General features: G+C 41.4%; 1 protein-coding gene across 1 annotated transcript in view; it reads right to left on the bottom strand.

Annotated features, from left to right (window-relative positions):
• Nucleotides 1-4475: 4475 nt before the first annotated feature.
• Nucleotides 4476-21478, bottom strand: part of adarb2 (adenosine deaminase RNA specific B2 (inactive)) — a 181178-nt gene continuing 164175 nt past the window's right edge. The window contains exons 7-10 of the mRNA XM_026364444.1: nucleotides 19465-19633; nucleotides 14813-14994; nucleotides 8922-9103; nucleotides 4476-6894 (exon numbers count right to left, since the gene is read on the bottom strand). Of these exons, the coding sequence (XP_026220229.1) occupies nucleotides 6718-6894; nucleotides 8922-9103; nucleotides 14813-14994; nucleotides 19465-19633 (710 nt within the window). The 3' untranslated portion in view covers nucleotides 4476-6717. The remainder of the gene's footprint in view (nucleotides 6895-8921; nucleotides 9104-14812; nucleotides 14995-19464; nucleotides 19634-21478) is intronic.

Below are 21478 nucleotides of genomic sequence, written 5' to 3'. Positions count from 1 at the left end.
TATCTCTCCTGTGGCTCTCTATCGTCTCTCTCTCTCTATGTGTGTCTCTCTGTCTCTTCTCTATCTCTATCTCTCTCTCTCTATGTCTCTGTTCTCTCTCTGCTCTCTCTCTATATCTGTGTGTCTCTCTCTCGTCTCTCTCTCTTCTCTCTCTCTAGTCTCTCTCTGTCCTCTCTCTCTGTCTCTCTCTGTTCTGTGTCTCTTCTTGTCTCTGTCCTCTCTCTCTCTCTCTCTCTCTATCTCTCTGTGTTGTGTCTCCTCTCTCTACTCTGTGTGTGTGTGGGTATATATGTCTATATTATATCTATTTCTAACATGTGTTTATATCTATCTGTCTATATGTATCATGTATTCTATTACTATATATATGCTATATATAACATGTGTCTATCTATATGTTATATATCTATATATATAATATTCTATCTCATATTCTATATATCTCTATCTTATATATATATCTATCTATATATATATATATATTATAATAATGTAGATGCTGCATGTAGATACACTCGGTTTGCAAATGTTAATTTGTAAAATTGTGAGAGAACAATTTGGATTTTTTAGAACAGTATAATATATGAATTCTGTATATATGAAGCTGTGGCCTGGTAAAGTCACTTGTGTTGCTGGTTGTTGCTTGTTAATGGAGTCATGTCTTACTGTACAGTTATTGACCTGTAAAGAGTGGAGCTTGGAGAAAACGGTGTGTGTGCTTTTATCCTTTTAGTCAAACACATCTGCTCTTGAAGCAGAGCACACCCAGACCTGCACGTTGTTGTTGCTGTTTCACACAGGATCCTGTCTGTATGTGTGATGCACATTTGATGCCTGTTACCAGATTCCATTGTCACTAATTCTAACTCGTGATACTGTAATTCAGCCTTTTCTTTGTTTACAGTAGGATTTTATTTTTGCTAAGTCTGTTCTGCCTTTCTGTCTGGGTACAAAGTGCAAGGAACGTAGCAATAATAGGACTGCCCTATTTTGGTCGTTCATGGAACCCTTCAGACGTCTACATAATCATGATGTACTATTCTTCAGATGTTGCTGCTGTAAGTGCCGTTATCTGTCCTCTTCTCGTACACCCCGTATGTCGCCCCTAAGTGAACTTGCTGGTTACTGGTCATGTGTGTGCTTCAGTAACACTCTATTGATATGAAGTGATAGTGTTTGGACCCTTCAGCCTTGTACAGACTCATGCACATTTTAGTTGTACATAAAATGCTCCTTATCCAAATACAGAAGCAATAACCCAGCTCTTTGATATGTCTTGTGCTCAGAGTGAAACTCGGTGAACACGTGTTGAAAGACACACTTTGAGAATAATACATGAACTTGTCTGGAGTTGGACTTGAGCTGAACCCAGATAAACTCTTTGTTTCACATGTGCAATATCCTAAACATGAAGTCATGCTGTTTGATCTTGTTTGAGCTGTAAATTCCATGAAATGATTTATTGTACTGGTGTGACTGGTGGAAATGTAGCTCTGCGCACATACTGTAGGTATGCAGAACTTCCCCAAACACTTTACTGCTGTTCCTACCAACAATAGAGCCAGGGTGGATTTTGAAGTGGCATGAAGCTAAAATGTAATAAAGCGTATTGAAATGCCTTACTACTGCATTGAATAGGGTGCATTAGCCTTATCCATCTGAGCATCAACGTGCTTTTTCAAATACTTGTTAAATAACTAATTGTGTTCCGCTGCACAGTACAGATAGGATTTTTATTCCTGTTACATTCATGGAACTCAATCTCACAGCCAGTGGTATCAGTGTCATTTTAATCTGCAGCGACAACGTCCGACTTATCCCCCATATATGAATTTGAACTCGGAGGAAATATGATTTTGGATTGATCCATTAAATTACTGGCATTGCTAGATTGGTGAAGTAGAAATAAGACTTCACTTCATTGTAGTGAATCATATTCACCTCAAACTTCATTATGTGATCTACTTTGCATACCTTATTGTGGCGGGTTTGCGCTCTCTGACACTTTCCAATAAAATGTGTGATTTTCTTTTCCAGTCTCGTGTCTTTTTTGCTTTTTTTTTTTTTTTTTTTTCTTAACACTGAGCACCTCACCTTTTATTCACTTCAGTAAGATGTGCTTTATTCATCTGACTGTAAATCCAGTCTGTTGGATTAATAATGTCTAATGTTAATGAACAGGGAACGCATGGGGTTTGAAAATATGTTCTGAGGGTACGTTTTATTTTACCATGCTCTGCTAAGAAAATGTGAAAATGTGTCACATTGCTAAATAAAAGAAGCCATATGGCAGCATACAAGAGAACACTTCTTTCTCACACATGTAATACTGTGGAAATGAATACAACCCACTCCTGATTTTCTTTTTATGAGCATCTCAGACTAATCAGAGACATTTCAGAGCTACAAACAAAATGTAACAGAAATCAAAGGAAATCTGAGCAAACACAAAATGCAAGTTTTTGTTTGGACAACAGGGGTCCTGACACAGAAATCCACAAAAAGATAATCGTATCTCAGGCACGTAGGAAACATGAGTTCTGCTCTCTACCAGAGAACCCTGAAGGAGAACATCAGTCTGTAAACTAAAGCTCAAAAACAACTGGGTTATTCAGAAAGACAATGATCCCAATAAGAGGAAGTCAACCAGTGAATAGTTGAAGAGGGAATATGTTAAGTATTAAGTAAGTCCAGACCTGAACTAGGTCTTTATTCTAGACGTTCATGTCGGTAACTTAAGTACTGGAGAATGGTTTGTTTAAAAAATACTGTGATCATTGAAAACAGGTCTTTTATGACGCGTTTGCTCAGATTGTGTTTGTTTTATGTCAGATTTAGTCTGAGGATGGACACGGGTCAGGATGGGAAACGTTGTTATGCTGTCCATGGTCGACAGGTGTGGTCACAGCTTGTTGTGTAGCTGGCAACCATGCTGACCTGTGTCAGGACATCACCAGGGGGTTGGTTTTATGTGTAGTGTGTATGAAGTATTAAATAAGGGACGGAAGGTTTCACCTGTGGTTTGGGCTAACATGTCTATAAAAGTCAGCACTGCCTTTGTATACATGAAGAGAATGCGCTGTACTGTTATTGCCCCAGCAGGCACTTATTTGTAGAGAAAAAAGGTCTGAGAAAAACACAGTGTACTACCTGCTCACCTCTAATTAGCAGCCATGGTGGCAGAGAGAGTGAAAAAGGAAAAGATGAAATGAGTGTTCACAAACTCCACCTGCTGCATGTAGAATAGAAGAATAGATGGTTTTCCAGCATGTTCAAACTTCCATTGCTGGTGTTGTGTTCACTACTTGTTTTTGTTCGTTTTCATTTTGTACTCTGTTGGCTTCTGTAACATGTGACCCTGGGCCCAAAGGTGATACTTTCTGTAAAGGGTCACACTAGAGAACGATTGTGATTGTTTTTTCTTAATGTAAAACCTTAATCTCGAAGGTACTCAGTAAGTCTTTGTGCCAAATAAACATAGTGGAGTAAGAAGTACAGCATTTCCCTTTGAAGCAAAGTATAAATGGAATTAAATGGAAATACTCAGTTGAAGTCCGGTACGAGTCAGTCAGTAGAACATTGGAAAGTCTTCACGTTGTGTTCAGGTTCATTCTGTTTGCTGTAATGTTGCTACAGATGTGTCTAGATCTTGACTGTGTGGAGTCCACCTGTGGAAAACTGCATTTATCGGACATAGTTTAGAAAGACACAGACTGTGTGTGTTTGTATAGTCCCACAGTTAATTTACTCTGTATTTCCACACAAAAAAAGTCCAACAAACCACATTGTGCAAATGTGTGTGTGCAGCTCCATGTACTGTACTGTCCTTACTACCCTGAGGAGACCTGTTTATTTTCCAAAAAAGGTTCATGCATTTCAGGTCTTAGAATGGTATAAATGCTTTGTCATGCTGGAGAAAATGTCAGAATTAGCCTAACATAAACGTATTATATTGGTGTAATGCTAAAAATAGTGTCCTGCTCAGTGGGTTATGCCTCTTAGGTTTCACTGGGTGGGACAATATTTTGTGGAGTTTTCCGTGGTCGTCCATTAGATTGGAGCTGGCTGGCTGTGACCAGCCACTGGAGCAAATTGTCAATTAGGATTTTTATTGTGGAGCACACAGCCAACTCCATGGCCTTAGGGGGACGGGTGGATGCTGCAGAGGAGGAACCCCTTCCTATCCAACCTCCCACCCCCCAGACTCTGCTTCTTCTTTTTCCTCCAGGATAATTTGGCGGCTGGTCTGTGTGACACCTGCTACTGAGCCTGAGAGAGATAACCATTTCCCTATGGATCCCCCACCCCCCCCCCCCCTGAGAGAGACCGAAGTAGACAGGTGGCTTTAATATTAGCCTGCAAATGATTTGATGTATATTTGTGTTGAAACATAGTTCGACTTTTATTATACATGTCATCTATGGACATCAAACTGGTTAATCACAATGTGTCCAGACAAAATAAAATGACAAGATTTTGGAGTTTTATTCACATGTACAGTACAAACATTCACTTTTTATTACTCAAGTGCAATTTACACACCTTAGCAGCAGCTGTTCATATACTTTAATATACATCATAATTCCAGATTTTAGGATCTGTCTCACATCTTTGTCAGCATCCTTTATACATATTTTATACATATGTACACTCATAGGTACAATATTGCCATTCAGACATGCCTTATATTTATTATATTTCAAAATAAATCTGTTCATCTGTTTTCATGGCTAATGAGGATTTCATGAGACATGTTGGGTTTGCATTGAGGGATCACTCAACAAATGAGAAGTTAGGGGGTGTAGGCTGAAGATGACGCGAAGATGAAGAAGCCTACTCTCTGTTCTGACACAGATGAGATTTACACAAAACATCATATTTGCCACTACAGGGATGCAGATTCAGGTTTTGCAGTGCTTGGTTGGGTGTGAACCAAAAAAATATTTTTCATGGAACTTAATTTTTGACTATCGTATACTTAATCAATAATAAATAGGAATATTTTCTATTTTAACTATTGCAGCTTTTAAGAAACGTAAACCTAAACTTAAAGAAAAACAATGAAAGTCAGAGTTTAGCCACTAATAAAAGACTTATAAGATTTATAAAGAGTGTGCAACAAATGCAAATCTGGATACTGAAGACGTGGGTCGAATTCTCAGTTCTTGTGTAAATCTGCCTGTATGTCTATCTCTCTCTCACACAAACTGGTGTCTACTAAAGCGCTTATTCTTCAAAACTACATTTAAGTCTGACAGACAGTCTGTAGTGTGTCCTCAGTGGAGCTGAAATGTTCCAACAAATATGGGGACAAATACGGGTCTAAATAATAGTGTCAAAATCATGTGAGAACACGTGGGATGATTTGTGTGATTTATGGTGTTCATGAACACACTGTTCCAGTAAAACAAATTTACAAATAAATACATCACTGCTTGTAGACACAAACACATTCTACCTTTGTTGTCCTTGATTACATACTGTACACCTTCATGACAGTATATGTTCAATACTGATATTTATTTAAGTTGTGATGTATTTACTTGCTCAGATTGATTAGTCTTTGATTACAGATTGAACAGCAAGTTCGTAAACGCTACATTTGTCGCCAGTCTTTTAGCTCCATAAAGAAGTGGGCTGGGAAAACAATAACAGCAAAGCACCACTAGATGTCACTCTCACTACTTAGATTTGGCTGCTGGTGGCACAGCAATGACGGAACAACACGGTGGTGATGGTTATGAATATAAACTCTAAAAGAGAAAACAATCACACAGCAAAATTAGTTAGAGGTACAAATGTACATGGTCAGTGATCACGAGTGTGCGTGTTTGCCTCACGGATCTGTTCACGACCACAGAGATGAGCCTGAGCTGTCAGGTCACCGAGGCCTGGAGCAACGAGTCACGGCTGAGACGTGCTCTTAATGGTGGTGGCAGAGAAAACACTGAGGTCATCCAGGTTAAAGAGAGAGAGAGAGAAAGCAAATAACATGACAGCACTCCCCACCCCACCTTCATCACCTCCACTCATGCTTAAGCATGAGGTAATGGCTGCACCTCAATAAAGCACCTCGCATCAATTGTTCTCCTCCTCTGTACCCAGGGAGAATGAGCGGGTGTATTAACCTGTCCCGGTGTCATGTTAAGAACAGAGGGGTGAGGGGAATCACAACAGGGCACAGGAGGAGGAGATGGAGGCAAAAGAAGAAGGAAGTGAGGAAGTAGGGAAGGTGAGGAACGCTACGTCCTTCCTCTTCCTCTATCAGCCGTCACCCTGACAGCGCCGGTAATTGGACGCGGACCTTTCTCTCTCTCTCTCTCTCTCTCTCTCTCTCTCTCTCTCTCTCTCTCCCCCGTGGCTCTGCTCCTCAGCGGGAGCCTTGGGGCCCGGAAATAGCTGATGACAAGATAGCAGCTGCCTTTCATTCTGCTCAAGGTTACCCCACCCCCTGACAGCCAAAGAGGGGCACGTTTGCTTAAATGTGTGTGTTTAAAGAGAGATAAAAAACGGCCATCTTTTCATGTCCCTTTCTCTTCAGCTCGTCCAGCTGACCTTCGTCCTGATGCTTTCGTGTCAGGGGGATGATGATTTAACCCACAGGCATGAAGGTGTGAAGCAGAATACTCTTACTCTAAAAAAATAAAGGTTAAACACACACACACACACACACACACACACACACACACACACACACACACACACACACACACTTCCTCAGGCCAACAGCAAGAACTGTTCCTGTTCAGGTGGTTTCTTCACCCAGGTGCCAAGGCCTGTTTCCTGCAGCGATCTGAACCAGTGCTGCTTCGCAGTCTGGTAAGGACGTGCGGCCATCTTTGTCTCACAGTACATGAGTTGGCGGTCCGCTGAGCCGGACACGTGGAGCCCCAACTGAAGAGGAAGAGAAAGAGAGGAGTCAGAAGACAGTTGAAATGACAGGCGTGAGGACAAGGAGCGAAACAAAGAGAGGAGTAAAGCCGGGCCACAGAGGCTAAAGGTTCTGTAAGTTGTGGGGGGAAGAGCGAGCAAAACAAAACGAATGAGGCGGCACAAATGCATTTGGGTGAGGTTGGGAGGTGTGGGGTGTTGGTGGTGGCGGGGGGCTTCAACAGCTGTGTAATCTCCCCATTTAAATTTCACAAGCAATTGAACATGCTCTGTGCTTTCTGTGCATTCCTATTGTCGTGAGGCGAAACAATGAAGATCGGCGGAGAGACAAGCAGAGAGAGAGAGAGACGGAGTGAGCAAAAGTTTCTTCTGGAGATTAGTGCGGCTGCTCTTGCGTGGCCCTTATATGCGGCGCACTGGGAGCACTTAGGGTGGGGGCCTCCTCTAGTACTTCTCCAAATAATTATGGTTTCATAGTCATTATGCTTTAACGGCCGCCATTTGGTGATGCAGCCAGTGTGTGTTACATAAAGTTTCTGAATGGAAATGAAAGTGCAGCGGGTCTGTGAGCTGCCGGGGTTTGATAAGCTGCAGTGATGGCAGATGTTGCCGGGCCGACAGATTTATCTGCGGCAGAGAGGAAATTCCACATATCCTCTACAGAGCGTTCACCTGTAGCCACACCACTCTGGGATTTTAATACACGGCTGTGCTTATTGACTGACGGGATGCTAGCATGCACCTCTGCAGTTAATGCTTCTGGATCACTCTGTGTGTGAGTCCTGATGGCTATGGGTTATATACTGGTTTCAACAACTGAGTAATGCTGCTTGCTTTCAGCAGACATTTATCTATCCACTTGTACTTGTGTCATAATAGTTTTTTGCCACCAAGTAAAAGATACACTGCAGAAGTTTGGCATTATCCTGGTATTGTGCAGGCTGGTACTGTTAATTGGACCCAAGCTATCATTAATGTTCAACCTGTGCCTTTCTCAAAAGTCAGTGTAAAGGCCCAGATGTTGTAATGATAGTTCCATGTTCGTCCACATAGAAACACCGTAGTCGCAGGGACATTGTGTTCAGGCCACTAGTTTGCTTGAATTATGTCAACTTAATTTCTGAGAAACCCCCTGAAGCTTTGGGTTTATTATAAATATTAAAATCGACAAAATTGATGCCTTCTGTCATAATTGCTGTAAAAAGAAAAAAAATCCATAGAACACAAAACTGTCACACTAATTGGTGACTTTTAGTTCGCATTTTACACAAGTTGTACACAGCCCTGGATCTTTATTTTTTAAATTAATAAAATATTGTACTTTAGCAATTACTGTACTTTTACTGTAATTACTGTAATTTTGTACTGATGATTCAGGTTGGGGCTTGGAAGAACTCTAACTGACAGTCAACTAAGGGACAATGCATAGGACAGACTGAGTGACTTTGCAAGAAGGACACAAATGAGAGAGGCCACTAACACACTACTCCGTCACATTACTCTGAGGTAGTTAAAAGCTTCAGCAACTGAGATAGGAGAGACTGTACATACAACACCTGTTACCCGGGTTCTTCACTAGTCAAAGCTTTATGGGAAAGTGGAAAGGAGAAAGCCACTGTTGAAGAAAACTCACGTTAAATCACGAATAGAGTTCACCAATAGACATGTAAAAGACTCCATGGTCAAGTTGAAGTGGGTTCTTTTGTCTGATGAGACCAAAATGGTGCCTTTTTGGCCATCAGAGAACACTGCACATCACCACAAACACAATGTCCCCACTGTGAAACATGGTGGTGGCAGCATCATGCTATGGGGATGTTTCTTGGCAACTGGCCCTGGAAGGCTTGTTAAGGTAGAGGGTAAGATGAGTGCAGCAAAATATAGGACAATCCTGGAGGACAATCTTTTTCAGTCAGCAAGACAACTGGTTGGGAGAGGATTTGTTTTCCAGCAAGACAATGACCTGACAATGAAAAACAGGCCTCTACCTAGAATACAGCGTTACTGTCCCTGTGTGTGTTTGGGCTGACCTTGCGGTAAAGTCTGCTCCAGCGGGTGAACAGGGCTTGTTTGCAGAGACGGGAGGGTGCTCCTGAGTCACGTCTCCGTCCTGTGGTGGTGTTGACTACCTCCACCTGTGTGTCACCCAGCGTCCAGTTGATGCTCACACTTGAGGCCTTCCCTGGCTGTTGATACTCAGCACTGCTTAGTCCTGTAGTGAAGCACAACAGAGACAATAACAGTACAGGCAGATTTAACCTCCTCTATGTTCACCAACATGTGACACAGATTGTCTTCTTGAGATCATAAAACATTTCCAAAATGTAGTAAACCTGAGTAGCTGAGTCAAAATTTGCAACCATATGTCTCTGCATTCTTGTTTCATTAACCTTCCTAACTCCCTGCCTGAGGCTACAGGCAGAAATAAAGATTTGCAGGGCTGCAAAAACTGCACTGCTGTTTATATGGAGCCTTGAATCCCCTCAGAGAGAAATGGAGAGAACTGGGCTGCTGAACATATAAGCAATGTGTGATCTTGTGTCCCAGCAGTTAACAGTGTTTGAGTGATGCCAGCAATGTCCACTTTAAACTTTATTAAGCTAAGCTAACTGTGCTAGCTGTGATTATGATTATGTGATTATGATTATTTATATGGCAGTTAGTGTTGGAAATGATGTTGTACAGTTGTACAGTGGAGGAAATGTCAGGTGCAATCTGCGTTGTAGTGCTAGAGACATACTTCTCATGTACCATCTAGGCTAACCAAATCTGACAGCTAAGCACTGCTTCCTGGATTTGACCTTGACTTTCAACCCAGTTATTTATTATATCATGCACTGTAAAAGGTGCCTTCATAGAAAATCAGCAGGCAGATTCTCTGCGACAGGTGAACAACAGTTGCCTCTGATCTCGCAGGCTGAGAGACAGCTTGTTATAGTACAATACCACAATACACGCCTGCAGATCATCTTCCCCTTGCCACAGTCATTTTACCGTTTTCACTCTTCCATTCACCAATCTCAGCGCTCCTTTTCTGCCGCTTCTTGAAGCCGGAATGAATTGCCTGCCACAGTAACAATTCTCCAAGTCTCTTATTACCCATCTCTTCTCTCTTTTGCAGATGCACCTCTGTGAACAAAAGGCCCTCCAATCCATCCTCCCTTTTTTCCTTTCTCCCGCTCCATTCATGGCTCATTTCATCCCTTCAATGGACTTGACTCTTCTGTTTCTGTAATAGCCAATTTGATTTTTCCCTCATTGAAGACTTGATCAATTTCTCTTCTGGGAACCGTTTGTCAGAGATGAAAGAGGCAGAATTAGACCCTCAGGTTATAGGATTCATAACTACAGTACACATACATGTTTTTAATATCTGTGGCTGCTGTAGAGCCGCAATATAGGAAAGCTTGTGTGTTAGTATACACACTTTTTCTGTCCTGCATTACTGAAGTATTGCAGTGTGTAAAATCATTTCTTATGGTGGGGGAAGTTTTGGTGAAAAGAGAAGAAGCAACAGGTATGAAAAAAGATGAACTTGATTTCTTATGTCTGCATCAGAAACTCATTTGGGAGGAAAGCATGGATGTGAATATTGCTGGTTCAAATCCCTGAAACATTACATTAAACTAATTAAGTTCATATTTAATGAATAATTACATTTTCAAGGACCTTCCTAAACATTGTTCAAGTGCACCTTTGAACTCTTGAATCAAAGACCATAATCTTAATCTGTGAAATGTGAACAAAGAGGATATAGCTTAAAAAGCATATGTACTCAGCAATCTGCAAAGCTCTAAAAGTGGTGAGTGACCATTATTATTTCCTTTATCTGCTATTGTTTTGACTCTGCTTATCCCGAAAAGATAAAGCCTTACCACTGTTTCTGTTCATGCTGGATGTGCACAGCAGGACAAGAGTGAAGGACAAGTCAGTCCATCGATGTGTTTGGCCCTCAGGGTTCAGGTAGAGCTGCTTTGGCTGTGTGCGATAAGAGCGGGCCCCGCGATCCCCTGGAATTTCCTCCAGGGGTGTTGCTTTTAAATAACCCTGGACACACAATGGCTGGGGAGCCCATCATAGCCCATGAAAAGAATGGAGGAGGAGATGAGTGGAAGGCAGGGGCAGACACGCACCCAGACATCTAAATGCGAGCAAAGCTTTCTTTTTCCTGCCTTTCTGCCTCCCTCTCACTGTCCGAGCTCCCTTCAGATTGAACGGCTGTCTGATAAGGGCTGTGATTACATTGATTTGGTGTAGGACCATCTTTGCTGTCTGTCTATCTTCCTCGCCCCCCCCCCCCCAACCTTTACCCTTCCGCTTTTCAATGACTGTTTCTACTCCAGGTACTACAAATGCAAACATGTGACAACTGGGGCCACACACAGAAAACACATGTAAGGGGGAAAGGGCAGAGCATGTGTAGGAAATGGCAGTTAAACAAGCTGTGTACTTGCCATGAGGTTGATTATACTGTAGTTAGAATGAATATATAAGTAACTACTAATGTGGAATAAATGGATAATGCCTGACCGCAGTTCTCCAAACATTAACTCCACCATGTACAACTAAAAACTCTATTCCAGAAAGTCAAATGACTCCATTCAAAAAGTCATTGAACAAATCAGGAGGAATGCTCGCTGAGGCCATGGCCGGGGGATTCAGTGATACATTTATCCCAGCCACCATCACCAGAGGACAAATCAGTACAATTATCAATCTTGATGAGTGTAGGTTTTACAAGACATTCATCCTCATGGCACCTAATTACCCAGAGCAGAGCCCTGCGACCGTATACTTCATAAATACCTAAAAAGGTGGTAAAGGTGGTAAAGGAAGTATTGTAGTAGATTTATCCACCATGTGCATTTTAAGATATTTTAGTATTACACATAATATATACATGAACATACGCTTCATACAGAAAGTATTCATTCATTCTATTTCCACATTTTAAGTTACAGCCTTATTCCAAAATTTACTAAATTCAATATTTTCCTCTTAATTACAATACCCCGTAATGACATCATGAAAGAAGTTTGTTTGAAATCTTTGCGAATAATAAAAAAAAAAAAAACTGTGCAAGAATTCACAGTCTTTGTTTAATACTTTGTTGAAGCACCTTTAGCACTAATTACAGCCTCAAGTCTTTATGAGTATGATGTACAAGCTTGGCACAGCTATTTTTATGCAGTTTTTCCCATTCTGTTTTGCATTACCTCTCAAACTTTACATTGGTTGGATGAGAAGCATTGGTTGTTCAATTGTGTTCACGTCTAGGCTCTGGCTGGACCACTCAGGGACATTCCTAGAGTCCCATAGCCACTCCTCTGTTACCTTGGCTGGGTGCTTAGGGTCGTTGTCCTGTTGAAAGATGAACTGTGGCCCCAGTCTGAGGTCCAGAGCACTCTGGAACAGGTTTTCATCAAGGATTCTCTGTACGTTGCTGTATTCATCTTTCATTTGATCCTGACTTGTCTCCCAGTTCCTGCTGAAAAACATCCCTACATCATGATGCTGCCACCACCATGCTTCTCTGTAAGGATAGTATGGTCTAGGTGCTGAACGGTGCCTTAGTTCCTCCAGACATGGAGGTTGACATTCAGGGCAAAGAGTTCAATCTTTGTTTCATCAGACCAGAGAATCTTGTCTCTCATCGTCTAAGAGTCCTTCAGGTGCATTTTGACAAACTCCAGGCAGGCTGCCATGTACCTTTTACTGAGGAGCGATTTCTGTCTGGCCACTCTACCACACAGGCCTGATTGGTGGAATGCTGCAGAGATGGTTGTTCTGGAATGTTCTTCTCTCTGCACAGAGAAACGCTACAGCTCTTTCAGTGGCCCGCTCTAGCAAAAGTCCTAGTGGTTCCAAACTTCTTCCATTTACAGATGATGGAGGCTGCTGTGCTCATTGGGATCTTCAATGCTGTAAAAAAAAAAAATCTGTACCCCTCCCCAGATCTGTGCCTGTGTCTCGTAGGTCTACAGACAATTCCTTGGACTTCATGGCTTGGTTTGTGCTCTTGACATGCACTGTTAACAGATCTTTCTAAATCATGTCCAATGAACTGAATTTACCACAGGTGGAGTCAAATCAAGTTGTAGAAACATCTCAGAATGATCAGTGAAAACAGGATGCATCAGAGCTCAATTTTCAGTGTAAAAGACTCTTTTTTTTCGTCCATTTTATTTTTCTTAAATTTGCTAAGATTTCAAACAAACGTCTTTCAGGTTGTCATTATGGGGTATTGTTTGTAGAATTTTTATGGAAAATAATGAATTTAATCCATTTTGGAATAAGGCTGTAACATAACATAATGTGGAAAAAGTTACGCGCTGTGAATATTTTCTGGATGCACTTTGTTTTCTTATACGTGATAGTCATTGCCTTTGTTCTTATGAATGATCCCCAGCAACAAAATGTGGCCTACATCGCTGTGTGTGTCTGTCACTCAGCTTCTCTGACTGGCCTAGATCTGAAGTGATGGCTGATGCAGTTTCTACAAGCTGGGTGTCATTCAGATCCTTTTCCAGCATTCATCTCCACTACAAACGAAAGCCTCAGGTCTCAGTGGACCCATGGAAGCAGACGTGCCAGACAACTTCTTAGTTGTTGCTTGTCTGGCTGGCACAATGTAACTGTAGAGAAGCAGGGGTACATGGGCGTATTAAGCATATGTGTGTCTGTGTGTGTGTTCTCTCTTGTGACTCACTTGTCTCTGACATATTTATTAACAGGAATTCCTGAAAGTAAACCAATATATATGTACACAAAAAAATCTGTTATTGAAGGTTTCAAATATTGGTTACTGTCATCATAGTCTACCTGTTGAGTTGCAATATCAAAAAATAAAGAAATTCCATTGACTAAATATAGCTGCAGTAACAATGTTGTGCTTGCATGCAGTGACTTTAACCTAAATTGAATTGTTTACAGCCTCTTATTTTATATAAGATTATATGATATTATATTACATTGGTTATTTGAAACATCAAAGAGTAATATGAAATAAGTACTCAAACCAAATGCTGGATCTCTATTATGAATCTAATTGTAGAGCGAAGCTACTGTCCCATGCTGAAAGTCTGTTTTTCAGCAAAACAAACTCATATAAATTTCTTTTATTATAATTTTGCCTTTATTAGCACTGAGTTGCAGAGAGGCAGACAGGAAACATGGGAAGATAGACAGAGGGTTCACATGAAACAGAGGTCCTCAGCTGGAACCGAACTTGGGAAGTTGTTACGTGGCATGTGCTCTAATCATTTCATTGCCTAGATTTCAAACACAAATATGATTATTTTAAGGGGATAGCAATAATCAGTGGATTTTCTCACAGTACCCAGTAAATGTTGCACTTCTTTTATACAATGTTCAAATTTTGACAACTTTGACACACTATTTTGCCCTATTTCACCATGCTGACAGCTCTGACCTTTACAGAAAAAATGCAGACTCAGTCCAGGCTCGTCCAAAACAGAACTGAAAAAAATTATTAACTGTTAGAGAAAACCTTAACAACCTCCCTATGTCACCAAGCTTTCAGCACTACCAGTATATACCAGTATTATTGCAAGTAATACTCTATCAACATTAATTACACAAAACTATATGTTATTCTGAATGTGTGTATGTGTGCGAATTTGTGCAGAATTAAGTAAAAGTCTAGTCTGATTTGTTAATGTGTCAAGGAATTTACAACTGTGCACAACTAAGACTTGCAAGTAATTAATCTACTGATTTACAGATTTTTAGACACATTTACAAATTTCTGAGCACATTCACAAATTGTAGACTTTTCATTCTTCATACATATGTGTAAGTAATTTTGTTTCACTACTACCCAAAGACTTTGTCTATATGTTCCTGAATATAATCCACCTATGGTAAATCCTGCAGAGATGTGTCTGTGTTATAGTCATACCACTGAGTAGGGGCTGGTTGCGCCTGTATGTGCTGGGCAGTGGACCCAGGCGTTCTTGCCGCTGATTCAGAACTCGGCTGAGATGGCCTGTGTGGCGCAGGCTGCCTACGATCACACTGTGCAGGTACACGGGCTCCACAAAGTGGCTCAGCAACGCCCCCTGCAGGCCAAGGATGTTCCATCTGAGAAGTGTGAGGAGATGGCAGAGAGTGGCATAAAATGTGTTTATGAGAAAAGATTTTGAGTTAGCGTGGATGACAGAAAGAAGGAAAGAAGGTGGAAGGAAGCAGAATAGGTGGGACAAGAAGCAGAGGGGAAGGCAGAAAAAGAGCTTTTATGACAGGTAGAGACAATTTGATCATTATCTTGACGTGGGACGTGATGTGTAACAGCTGCTGAACTGACAGCGCACACACCTCTTCTCCCGTTTTGCCTATTCAAAGACAAAAACCATCATCTGTACCAACAGCAACCGCGCTTATTACATGGAACAACACATTACCATGTGTGGATTTTTCAGTGCTGTTGGGGCTAATGCACTGCATAGGGCCACAGGAAAGCCTCCGTTGATTGCAGAGCGTGAAGGGGGATCACCTTAGGGTTTGTTAAGGGAGATCCACGACTGACACAAAATCAGTTTGGGGCTCATCCTGCCAGCTACACTGACAACTAATACTGTAGGCAGCTGACCATGTGCCACCTACTGTTGAAATTCCCTCTATTTAACCAGCAGATGCTAATTTACGGTAGGAAAATGATAATTACCGTGTTTATTGTCACTGTTGCCCTCCGCAAAGAGAGAGAAATCTTGCTGTGTACCTGAGCTGTGTACTCTCCAGTGCCTAACAAACATATGCAAGACACAATCAGAAGCTGGACATTATGCTACAAATTTTTACATCATTGTTCGTTCTGTTAATCATTCTCTTTATCATGGATGCAATTATAATGAGTGCTTTTCTTGTTTGTTGTTTTTTTTTTTTTGCAGTCTTAATGATTAGTCAGTACAGATTCTTTTGCCTCCCAAGCAGTCAATTAACATTAACGGCTTTCTGGGAATCACTAAATAGGCTCATGAAGCAGCGGCCGCCCACTTATACTTTACCTGCAATCTGTCAGCAAGATCTGTCCTTCCCCCTCAAACAGAGAAGAGGAGCTGTGCTCATATTCACACACACCCTCAGTGCTCCGCCAAAACAGAAATAGTTTAGCCTGAAATATTAATTTACCCAGAAAGCGACACAGTGAATCAGAAACATCTTCTAATCTCATGCAAGAAAAAACTGCCATCTGGCTCGAGTGTGTGGATTTAAAGAGAGACCTCTTCTCGCTCTCTCATTCTCTCGCTCTACATCTATCCTTTCTTCCCTCCCCCGGTAAACGCGACCATTAAAGTAATGTGTTCATCTGCATAAAACGGCGCTGGAATGGAGAACATCATCGTTATATGAAAGCCATTTAGGCCCCTCAATTAAATCCAGATGTTGACTTCAAATCAAATATTAGTGAAGGAGCTTCACTGAGCACAGCTTAAGAAAACAAAATGATGTTCATCAGGTGACACAGTGATAGAGTCAAACATTGGCTATTATCAGAAATCTTTAGAACCCAAAATCCTCAGGAAGTGAAGGAAGTGGAGAAAATCAAACGTAGTGGGAGGCTGCACAATGAGGACAAAAGGCGTATCCAGGGGATCACTTTAAGATTGCAGCAGTGTGGCTGTGTTGAGCCCTAAGCTCTCTCAGTTCCACCCTCCACCCTGACCTCGATAAACTGGCCCTTGGTGACCCACTCACTTTAACAACGGCCACCGATCATTTACAGCGATATATCAAAAAACGGAACTATGAGGCTGGGGAGCAAAGAAGGTGCGTCTGCTGCCTGACCTGGTGGGATTGCAGGGGAGATGGCGGTGGGAGGGGAAGAAGAGCAGAGTGTCCCCTCCCCCTCCCCCTCGTCACTCTATTTTTTTGTCAAGTAATTGCTTTCACCTGCGTTGGTGACCTGGGTAGATTTAATCACACCATCTTCAGCCCTGGCCAACTGAATCAAATTGGTCAAATTAACAACAGCTCCACAGGAGAAATGGTTCTCCTCTCTCTGTTTCTGCGTTTATGTGGGAAAGGCGGCTCAGCTGTGGTAATATATGGCTCAGTTGGCACAGCACAGTGCTTACTAACCTAAATTCATGGGTTTAGTTCCTGTTGAGCCCCAGACATAGCAGAAAACCTGAAATTAAATTAAAAATTGATTTCAGATATGCTAGAAAATAAAGCATCAAGAGTGGAAGATTACAGTTGAGCATCATCCCTGTCTACAGCTCTAGGAACAGCTGTGTTTCAGTTGGACGGATCCAACACACTGGTCCAGACTGAAATGTCTAATCTATAATATTGGATTGAAATAATGAGAAAGTCGAGTCAGGACTGATTCATGGTTACTGTGCAGGCCCCCGCACTGTCTTCAGGTTGCTGAAGACAGTGCGGGGGCCTGCTCTGCACGGGCCTCCCTGGTCGACCCACTTCCTTTTCCACCTCCTTCCCACATGCACTGATAATAATATAACTGACATATGTAAAAAGGCTAAAAACAAACAAAATCAAGTTGAACTTGCAACATGCACTGAACAGCGTCAGAGTGTCAGTTGACGGAAAGATGGCTAATGGACACAGATTGTCTCTGATTGTGTCTTGCATAAGTTTGTTAGGCCGATGCACTGGAGAGTACACAGCTCAGGTACACAGCAAGATTTCTCTCTCTTTGTGGAGGGCAACAGTGACAATAAACACGGTAATTATCATTTTCCTTCTGTAAATTAGCATCTGCTGGTTAAATAGAGGGAATTTCAACAGTAGGTGGCACATGGTCAGCCGCCTACAGTATTAGTTGTCAGTGTAGCTGGCAGGATGAGCCCCAAACTGATTTTGTGTTAGTCGTGGATCTCCCTTAACAAACCCTAAGGTGATCCCCCCTCACGCTCTGCAATCAACGGACGCTTTCCTGTGGCCAGATGGACCCTGAGGTGAACTGGCAGGACAATGGAGAAGGTGAGAATCAGGGGATGTAACAATCTTAACTCTTACATCGCCTCATATCCCTAAAAAGGGGTCATTAGGTAGGAAGACCTTTTCTGATAACCCCACGACCCTTTTTAAAGCCAAACAACTCAATAGTGGGAAGTAGAAACTGTTTTGATATATGAATTTTGGACAGTGTCTGGAGAATTGTGTGGGGACACTGTTTGGAGTTGCTCTTTAATACATGTAGTGCTGATCTTGTTAGATGCATTCTCTTTGGTAGGAATAGTCCATTTGGTTTTGGCAAGAGGTGGTTCCTGGACAGGGAGGGCAGAATGCATGAGGTGACACAAAAAGTACACTGCTGGTGGATCTGTCACAATAAAATTTCTGAAATACAATATGTTAACAGTTTAAGAACATACACAAGGTCAGTTGTGGGTTTGTTCTTCTTTCTTATGCAAACTAGACATGTTACCAGTAGTAGTGTAACCAGTAGTTTCAACCTGTTATCCAGTCATCAAGTGGAGTTGAGAAAATGTCAATACGTTTCAATCATAGTAACATCGAAAGTTCAGAAAATAACATACAAAAAACAACCTTTCATGCTTATTTCTGGATAGATTGGCTGTATAGAAATCTTGTCCTGACATTGCGACCTTGTGTATCTCATAAAGTCAAAAACAGGTAAACCACAGAGAGTTGTAGAGATTTATACAATCATTTCGAAGTAATTAGAAGGAGATTTACTGTTCAAGTCACTTAAGGGAATTCAATAATCACCACAAGGACTAAAGAAGATTTCACATAAAGCAAGACTCACAGCAAAACACATGGATCTGCGCACAGGCTAAGTAAAATATCAGACAAACATCTACGTGACTCACAGAGCACATTTAAAATGCTTTAATTAATCACTCCTTCTCATAAAGAAACTAATCTCCTAATAAAGTTAACGCTTCCATCGATCCTTTAACCTTTCTTCTGTCATATAGGCCAGAGTCCTCCTAAGTGAAAGGATGTTATGTTAGGAGTCTCTGTTAGGGTGGCTTGTGTCCACCTTTAGAAGAAAATCAACACATTGCATGACTAGATTTACCACAATGTAATCCTCCGTTAACCAGTGCAGTAGTTTACACACACCTGTTCAGGCTCATATTCTAACAAGCTTATGCACGAGTTCAAGCAGAACTCAGCAGTTTGTCCCAGATGTAATGAAATTCCTTCTAGGCATTTCTGAGGTATAGCACTGGGCATACATGAGGTCACAGTGAGCTTGACCTTTGACCACTGAAATTTAATTAGTTCACCCCCAAGTGACAATTTGAGGCAGATTTGAAGAAACGGTGTGAAGGCATCCCTATGACATCATACTCACAACAAGAATTAGAATATGAGGTCACTGTGACCTTTGGCTGCCAAAATGAATTCATTTCAGTTTAGTTGAGTTGACAAGTTGACAGTTGTGCTGTGACAGTGCTAAATTTAAGGAACTCCCTCCAAGGGCTCCTTAAAAACGTGTTCACAAGAATTGCATGGTTGTATGGATGGACAGATATACAGACAGAAAACAAGCACATGCTCCCTCAAACCCTGAAAGGAAGAAACCCAGATGCAACATCTAATAGCACTGACCTGGTGATCTTGTCAGTACAGGACATGGTGATAAGCTGCTCGCCCTGTAACACACCGTCCCAGGTCTGGACAGGACCCCGGCATCGCACAGGCACCGTCCCCTCGCCGGACTCAATTTTTGTTCGTAGGTGGTTGCGGTGCTTCCTCATGAGGTGTCTGCTGCTGTGCACTAAAAGAAGAACACTATCACATTTCATGTTTCAAATAATATCAAACCTGGTGTTTGATATTTTTTATATGTTTTGAAACAATAAAAATCAGGACAGCGACAACTTTACTCCAACTACGCAGCATCAGAAATACATCGTTTTAACTAAGGCTAGAAACAGTCACTGCTTTCAAATATCCAAAAACATATCAACTGGTGGTGTGCGACCACTTCTAAAAAGCATGTAAATCGATGACTTTATAATGACTTATAAACATTTGTCTGCTAGCCTAAGTCTTAGCTTTTACTAGGTGCATTTTCTGTGAGTGCAGTGGCATAAAATGGTGATACTGAGAAGCTGAAAAAGGGTATAAACAAGAAGAGTGACAGGAGCAAGAGAAAAAGAAACAGGGACGTTGTCAAAGCAGAAGGAACGCTGGAATGTTTTTGTGCACGAAACAGTGCTGGAAAACTTTGACGTAAATATTTTACTGAATATGAATACAATATGAAAATGTTAGTAGAACATTTAATGCTATGTGAATAGAGAGTTATTGAACTTCTTTCATTACAGTTAGTGATCATACTCCTTTTCATGGTGGTCTAGGCTCTAAAGACACTTTCCGTAAGTAAGCAGTTGCTTCACACACAATATATTTATTCAACTTTAACTAAACCATCCTTACTTTTCTTGCCTGAACCCAAACTCACACAGGACTGGAGTCAAACCCGGGTCTGCAGTTTGTCAGTCCTGCACATTACAGAACCACCACTTTGGAAAGGAACTGTAGTTGTATATATTATTTAGAAACTTTTGACTGATGCCAGTGTGTGACTAGATTGTCACTGGATGTGTGGAACACTCTGATGCACTGTGGATTAAGGGTTTGTGCTCTCGCTGACATTGTTAACAATGTACAGGGCATCAACAGCTCAATGGGCGTTAATACTGCTACTAATAGTGCATTTCAGTTATTGTATTTCTAACTTTCATTAAAATAGGAATATACACATCTATCGATTACAGTTAATTACTGCTTTTGTTTTAATAGTGTCTCATTTATTCTGGCATCAAGGATCCTTCCCTCTCTCTTCCCCTGTGGCTGTTGCTTCAGCTGCTAAAAATTAAGTCCCAGCTTCCAGCTCAGAAATACTTAAAAACAGCCAGGAGAAGGTGCTTCTCTAATCTGCGCACAACAGAACGCTAAAATGGTTTATTGACAAAAACCTAAAGTTCAAAGGCTCCTCCAACGACAGCATCTAAACTCCCTCTCTCTTTCCATCCCTCTTTGTTTCATGAGAACCTCACCATTTATGCTACTGTATAATGCATACACCAAGCTGAATAGCATCTCCACTAAAGAGTGTATATCTGGAAGTTGAGTCACGGCAGCTGGACTCTGGATGACTGAGGATCTTCACCTAGAACCTTCACTGTATACATTGTGCTACTTAAAGCTGTGCTTCAGATTACATTTCTTCACTCATAGGCCACCAGAAAAATGTCAGGCAAACCACCTAAAGGAATATTTGAACATTTTTTTTTTTTTTTTTTTGTGAGTAAGCAATAAAAATGTTATTTAGTCAGTGAGGACAGTGTGGCTGAAAGAGGTCATGTGACATGAATAGGATGCCAGCTTCTCGATGGCATCTGGAGGCAAAAAAAAGTGCAGAGCAATGGCTTTTGAATATGTGCCAGAGTAAAGGATCTCTCTATAAACATGAGAGGATGACATGATGAAGAAAACGTGGGTGCTTATGTTACACAGAAATGTGTCCCGTGTGTACCAAAATAGTCTTATTATCTTACACATTTTCAGTGTTAGCAACCTATAAACACAAAGGCAACGGAAAAGTCTGATGTCT

Source organism: Anabas testudineus, chromosome 2 (genome assembly GCF_900324465.2).
Source record: "Anabas testudineus chromosome 2, fAnaTes1.2, whole genome shotgun sequence".
NCBI classification, from domain to species: domain Eukaryota; kingdom Metazoa; phylum Chordata; class Actinopteri; order Anabantiformes; family Anabantidae; genus Anabas; species Anabas testudineus.
The sequence above is the reverse complement of the archived record's forward strand: the minus strand, read 5'-3'. Positions and strand labels throughout refer to the sequence as shown.